We start from the raw sequence: 7332 nt of genomic DNA on the forward strand, positions 1-7332 counted from the left end.
GGGTACAGCGGATGCAGTATACCACATTGGCAGATGTGCAGGTGAACATCTGCTTGATGTGGAAAGTCTTCTTGGGGCCTGGGATGGGGGTGAGGGAGGAGGTATGGGGGCAGGTGTAGCACTTCCTGCGGTTGCAGGGAAAAGTGCCGGGTGTGGTGGAGCTGGAGGGGAGTGTGGAGCGGACAAGGGAGTCACGGAGAGAGTGGTCCCTCCGGAAAGCAGATAAGGGTGGGGAGGGAAAGATGTCTTTGGTGGTGGGGTCGGATTGCAGATGGCGGAAGTGTCGGAGGATGATGCGTTGGATCCGGAGGTTGGTGGATTGGTACGTGAGGACGAGGGGGATTCTTTTTTGGTTCTTATTGCGTGGACGGGTGTGAGGGATGAGGTGCGGGAGATGTGGGAGACACGGTTGAGGGCGTTCTCGACCACCGAGGGGGGGATGTTACGGTCCTTGAAAAACGAGGACAGCTGAGATGTACGGGAGTGGAATGCCTCATCCTGGGAGCAGATGCGGCGGAGGCGAAGGAATTGGGAATAGGGGATAGCATTTTTGCAGGAGGGTGGGTGGGAGGAGGAGTATTCTAGGTAGCTGTGGGAGTCGGTGGGCTTGAAATGAATATCGGTTTCTAGGTGGTTGCCCGATATGGAGACAGAGAGGTCCAGGAAGGGGAGAGAGGTGTTAGAGATGGTCCAGGTAAACTTAAGGTTCGGGTGGAAGGTGTTAGTGAAGTGGATGAACTGTTCGAGCTCCTCGTGGGAGCACGAGGCGGTGCCGATACAGTCATCAATGTAACGGAGGAAGAGGTGGGGTTTAGGGCCGGTGTAGGTACGGAAGAGGGATTGTTCCACGTAACCTACAAAGAGGCAGGCGTAGCTTGGGCCCATGCGGGTACCCATGGCTACCCCCTTTGTCTGTAGGAAGTGGGAGGAATTGAAAGAGAAGTTGTTGAGTGTGAGGACGAGTTCGGCTAAGCGGATGAGGGTATCAGTGGAGGGGGACTGGTCGGGCCTGCGGGACAGGAAGAAGCGGAGGGCCTTAAGGCCATCGGCATGGGGAATGCAGGTGTAGAGGGACTGGACGTCCATGGTAAAGATGAGGCGTTGGGGACCGGGGAATTGGAAGTTCTGGAGGAGGTGGAGGGCGTGGGTGGTGTCACGGACATAGGTAGGGAGTTCCTGGACCAAGGGGGAGAAAATGGAGTCTAGATAGTTGGAGATCAGTTCGGTGGGGCAGGAGCAGGCGGAGACAATGGGTCGACCAGGGCATTCAGGTTTGTGGATTTTGGGAAGGAGATAGAAGCGGGCAGTGCGAGGTTGGGGAACGATGAGGTTGGAGGCCGTGGATGGGAGGTCACCTGAGGTGATGAGGTTGTGGATGGTTTGGGAGATGATGGTTTGGTGCTCAGGGGTGTGGTCATGATCAAGGGGGCAGTAGGAGGAGGTGTCGGAGAGTTGGTGTCTGGCCTCGGCGATGTAGAGGTCAGTGCGCCATACTACAACTGCGCCTCCCTTGTCCGTGGGTTTTATGGTGAAGTTGGGATTGGAGCGGAGGGAGTGGAGGGCTGCACGTTCCATGGGGGAAGAGGTTGGAGTGGGTGAGAGGGGTGGAGAGGTTGAGGCGATTGATGTCTCGACGGCAGTTGGAGATGAAGAGGTCGAGGGAGGGTAGGAGGCCTTGGGGTGGTGTCCAGGAGGAGGGTGTGTGTTGGAAGCGGGAGAAGGGGTCAGTAGAGGGAGGGTTAGGTTCACGCTTAAAGTAAGCGTGGAGGCGGAGGCGGCGGAAAAACTGCTCTATGTCCAAGCGTGAGCGGTATTCGTTGATCTGTGGGTGGAGGGGGACAAAGGTGAGCCCTTTACTGAGGACTGACCGTTCGTCCTCAGTAAGTGGTAGATCTGGGGGGATGGTGAAGACTCGGCAGGGCTGGGTGCTGCTGTCTCCTCTGGAGCTGCTGGCTGTGGAGGCTGTGGGCGGAGTTGTGTTGGCGTCGGCTGTGGGCGGAGTGACCTCTACATCGCCGAGGCCAGACGCCAACTCTCCGACACTTCCTCCTACCGCCCCCTTGATCATGACCACACCCCTGAGCACCAAACCATCATCTCCCAAACCATCCACAACCTCATCACCTCAGGTGACCTCCCATCCACAGCAACTCATATTCCGCTTGGGAACCCTGCAGCCCAATGGTATCAATGTGGATTTCACAAGTTTCAAAATCTCCCCTCCCCCTACCGCATCCCAAAACCAGTCCAGCTCGTCCCTGCCTCCCTAACCTGTTCTTCCTCCCACCTATCCCCTCCTCCCACCTCAAGCCGCACCTCCATCTCCTACCGACCAACCTCATCCCGCCCCCTTGACCTGTCCGTCCTTCCTGGACTGACCTATCCCCTTCCTAACTCCCTACCTACACTCACCTTTACTGGCTCCATCCCCACCTCTTCGACCTGTTTGTTTCCTCTCCACCTATCCCTCTTCTATCCGCCTCCCACTCTCTCCCTATTTATTTCGGAACCCCCTTCCCCTCCCCCTTTTCTGATGAAGGGTCTAGGCCCGAAACGTCAGCCTCTCTGCTCCTATGATGCTGCTTGGCCTGCTGTGTTCATCCAGCCCTGCACCTTGTTGTCTCAGGTACAAGTTTTGCTGGTTTTCCTTTAAAAATCATAGAATCCCTACAGTGCAGAAAGAGGTCATTCGGCCCATCAAGACTGCACCAACCTTCCAAAGAGCTTCCACCTAGACCCAGATCCCACCATAACCCCTGACCCCACATTTAGCATGGTCGATCCACCTAACCTGCACGTCTTTGGACTGTGGGAGGAAACCGGAGCATCCGATGGAAACCCATGCAGTCACAAGGAGAATGTGCGTGCTTGTGTGGAGTTTGCACATTCTCCCAAAGGTGGAATCAAACCCGGGTCCCCTGGTGCTGAAGCAGCAATGCTAACCACTGAGCTACTGTGCCGTCCGTTGGTCAAGACGGATGCTCCGTGGTACAGACAGACGGACAGAGATATCACAGCAAATGACACCTTCAGGGCTACAATGCTGCCACCGGCCAGGGATTTCTGCCATTCTCCAGATTGATAAAAGAATTTGTTTTAATGCTCACTCCCCCTCCGCCTTAAAAGAGGCACCCTTGGCCTTGGCTGCTTGCCTCAGTGGCCCTGGTGAGGCACCAGAGGGCTGGCCATGTGGACAGCATGTGGCTCTCTATTGCATTTGCCAAGCAATATTGCAGGGCATGTCCTGCCACCCGCAGCATGCTGGCTACCTGAGAGCACCCCAATGCAGATAACTACATCACTTCAGCAAAACTTTGCTCAAAGTTCATAAAGAAGGAAAGGGGCTTGCTCTTATCGAGCACATCACCCTGTTGTCAGGCTTCAACCGTCAAATGCTCTTAAAAGTCCCTCTACAGTAGTTCCGGACGCCAACCTGGCAGCCAATATACACACAGTTACATCCGACTGAATGGTCAGTGAGACAAATGATCATTAAACTGACCCAGCAGAGGTCAGCAAAGGCTGGACTATTGGCCACGAGCCCAGGAGAAGGTCCTGTTATGCATTCCTCACACAGTACAATTGGATCTATGACTTAGTATTCCATAGGTGGCGCCTCCTACAGGTTTGCAACCTACATTGTACATTCAAGTCCTGGAAGAGGGGCTCGAATCAATGGCTGAAGGACAAGAGTGCCAAACTTGAGGAGAGTAAGAGAAAATAGGAGACATTTTAATCTCAACCTAGGCAATTGCCAAAGCCCTCTGGGGCTCACGGCTGCACAAATGTAAGAACTGTGCATGCGTACAACACATGCAAGCGTCACTGGACTGAGCTGCTCAAGTTTCGGATGTTTCTTTTATTGAGATCGCTGTTTTTTTTCCATTGGCACTGCTCCTAAACACACAGCAGTTCCACATCCCAAGAACAAAGACTTTCTGTTGAAAGACATGAAGTAATTGGAAGACACACACAAGTTGACATGTGATATCAAGATTTGATTTCACAGTAAATGATTAGAGTGGGGAAAGGGGAAGTAGCTACAGGGAGTCAATCTGTCTTCGGAAAGTTCTTAAAGCAGCTTGCTTGTGGTGGCCTGGATAAAGGGCCAGTGAGTCATCAGAGCTCAACCCCAAACTTTTAAAAAAAGGGGAAAACACTGAAAATACACTTTGGGCCTATCATCAAGTGACAGAATGATCAATTTGACACTCACAGGATGGCTCTGTTAATAGTCCCGCCTAACATAAGTGGTTGTAATCCAACCCTGAATGCTTAGGACAGTATTTGTTTCATTTCCTTATGGTTACCTCACAATACATACAGTTAAATTATTGCTTCTGGACACACCTCAAACCCAGGTAACAATGTGAAATATCATAGCTGGAATTAGTATTGCTCAAGAGAGTTACTGAGGCACAAATACTGGCTACTGTCAGAACTTCAGCAACACCATGGTTCTGTACAGAAACCTACCTGGATGCAAGGGTACGGTGATGAATGTAATTTAGCCTCATTTCAGTAAGTGGCAAACACAAAGACATTTATCTCCTATGCCACTGTCATGTTTCACAGAGTGGGGGATAGGTGCAAGGACAGCAGAATTATTCACTTACAAATTAATTTCTACACATACAAATATGTCGTACAAAAATTAAGCCTTTATAAAACACAGTAGAGGACTCTCCTGGAGAATCATGTTCAATTCTCAACATCACAGTCATGATAACCCCTATAAGGCCCATGAGGAATTACTAATTAATCTCCGTGAAGCTGGGTGACTACGAACTCCCTTGGTAACATGGCCTATAAAGCAGAACCACGGAAAGGTCTGTGAAACTCTGTCTAGGGTTGGGACTAGCCTATGTACACGAGTAATAGCTCGATTTTCAACAATAAATGATGCTCCTTTCCAGTTGGGCTTCCTGTGTTTTACACTGGCGATGAAAGTGAAGAAAAGTTTCAGACAGCCTTGCCTTTCAAAGAATCCAGTAAGATGGTGATGGTCAAATACTGAAAATGTCGCTGTTTGGGAAACTGGAACCTATGATGCAGGAGTGAAGAAAAGGCCCCGGTGTGCTGAAAGAATGAGATGTTTTGGCAAGCAAATGGGATAGAAAGGGATCCTCGACAAAAAGTCATTCTCCTGACCGCTCATGGGGTCCGAACTTTCAGCATCAGAAAGAGTTTGTCCTACCCAGCAAATCCGCAGTCAAAATCCTTTGACAAACTAAGATGTGGTAGCAGACTCTATGACCCCAAACCATCTGTTATACTGTCGGGTAACAGGTCTAACACACCAAATAGACTTCCTGGGGAACCAGTTACTGACGTCTTGATGAGACTGCGGAAATTGGCGGAACGCCGAGTACGGATGAGCACTTTGGAAAAATGTATGGGATTGTTTAGTCATCCCAACTGCAAAACCTGACAACTTGGTCCATCTGTGGGGTTATGAGTTGTCAATCAACAGAATATCCTGCTTAGACAGATACGCTATTTCATGCATCCAAGACTTCTATGAAAAGCTGGCTGGAGGTCACATATTCCTAAACTGAATATGAGCCATTCCTATCTCCAACTGGAGCTTTAAAGGGTCATCCAGGAAGTACATCACTGTAAATACTCACAGAACTGGACAAGTACACTCATTCTTTGAGGTAACTTCAATTTGTACCATCCTTCAAAGGGGTGATCAGACTGGTAGTCAGTCTAGATGGCATTTTAATCTCAGAGGCTACTGCAAAAGGAAACGTGAAGAATTTGAAGGAGGCCTTACAGCATTTTCTGAGGCTGGCATTTGCATAAAATGGGAAAAACGTGTGTGCCAGGTAAACGAAGTAACATTTCTCAAGAACAGTCAACAAGGACGGATTATACCCTGTCAAAGAGAAGCTGAAAGGGGCTCCGAATCCAAGGAACACAATGGAGTTAAAGCTTTCCCTGGGTCTCAAAAATTACCAGAGGGAGATACGGTCCACATAACGCACTACAGAGACAGTTCTCCGGGACACCGGGAGTCATCCTTTAAAAACAAACGGGACTGGTATCATACATGATCAAAACCAGGGAGAAGATCATAAAAGCAGAAGAACACAACCACCTCCGGCAGGAACCCTCCACAGAGGCAACTGTTTTGACAGGCTTGCCACCGAGGACAAACCCCTGTAGTGATTCTTCCATCTTCACAGAAAACATGCTCACCTACTTAGTATACCTCACCACTCCATGATCAGACTGAGAAAGCAACAGGAATGGGGCCATGGGCAAAGCAACACTGGAGGCTCTATCATCACAGCAGCAAAGGTTGTTACAACCGTTTAGAAAGGATTTCAAGGCCATGGACAGGAGACATTCTAGAATAATGAACGTGATGGGTGATTTCAGTTCTGTGAAAGATAGGAACATGGCAAATAGGAGTGGGAGTAGGCCATTTATACATCACTGAGTTCGTAGAGGGGACACTCTAATGTGAAACATTGTTGTATCTTTCCAGAAGTGCATAAGGTGTGTTTGTGCTGAGCCCCCATTGGTGTAGGTTGATTGTGCAGGAGTATTGGCTTATTCTGAACCTGTTTAGCACATTAATACAATGAATATTTAACATTTGTACAACACATGAATTGTCATTTACAATAATTCAAAAATTCCTTGTCAAATGAAGTATAAGGAAAACTTTGTGATTACACTTTCTTGTATAATGGTGATCAGAAATGTGTTTATATATGTATGGGGGGGTGACACTGAATAAATTGAGATGATTTTTGTTCCTTAACATTCGCTGGCAGTGTCTCCGAGGACTGTCATTACCTGCAGAGCCATATCATCTACACCACCCCCCACCCCCAATAAGAGTGAGTGCTGTCAAGTGTGGAAAATATGCTCACACTTGGAAATTGTTTGCATTCATTCTGTTTTCATGGAATGTGAGCGTCGCCTATTGCTCATCCCTAGGTAATGTCACACATGCTCTCCCTCAACATTCATAATATTCCAGCTCCTCATCCTAATAGCGTTTGAATGCATGAAACCAGCCATTGAGTTCTCCAATACATGCTTAAGTCAGAAATACATCACTATTGAAAGTATAATACTGTATTAAATACCTCACTTATGTCCTGAATAAGCTAAATCTTCCGAGGCTTATATTTTCCTTATAAGGATTCACTGAGCAAGGCAACAAGCTTTTGCTGTTTATACTCATTCCAACTGAGATAAGAATTAATAAATCACATTAACAGCGCTTTGAACAGCAGGACAAGATCTGATGATATAGCTCACATAAATGTGACAACTCTATTGAAGGTTTTTCATAGCAAAAAGAGAATGTTT

General features: G+C 48.5%; 1 protein-coding gene across 1 annotated transcript in view; it reads right to left on the bottom strand.

Moving 5' to 3' along the window:
• Positions 1 to 6822, bottom strand: part of LOC109927487 (pseudouridine synthase like 1) — a 30900-nt gene extending 24078 nt beyond the window's left edge. The window contains exon 1 of the mRNA XM_048614885.1: positions 6811 to 6822. Within this exon, the coding sequence (XP_048470842.1) occupies positions 6811 to 6822 (12 nt within the window). The remainder of the gene's footprint in view (positions 1 to 6810) is intronic.
• Positions 6823 to 7332: the final 510 nt, after the last annotated feature.

The sequence above is a fragment of the Rhincodon typus genome, chromosome 31, assembly GCF_021869965.1.
Source record: "Rhincodon typus isolate 14 chromosome 31, sRhiTyp1.1, whole genome shotgun sequence".
Lineage (NCBI taxonomy): Eukaryota > Metazoa > Chordata > Chondrichthyes > Orectolobiformes > Rhincodontidae > Rhincodon > Rhincodon typus.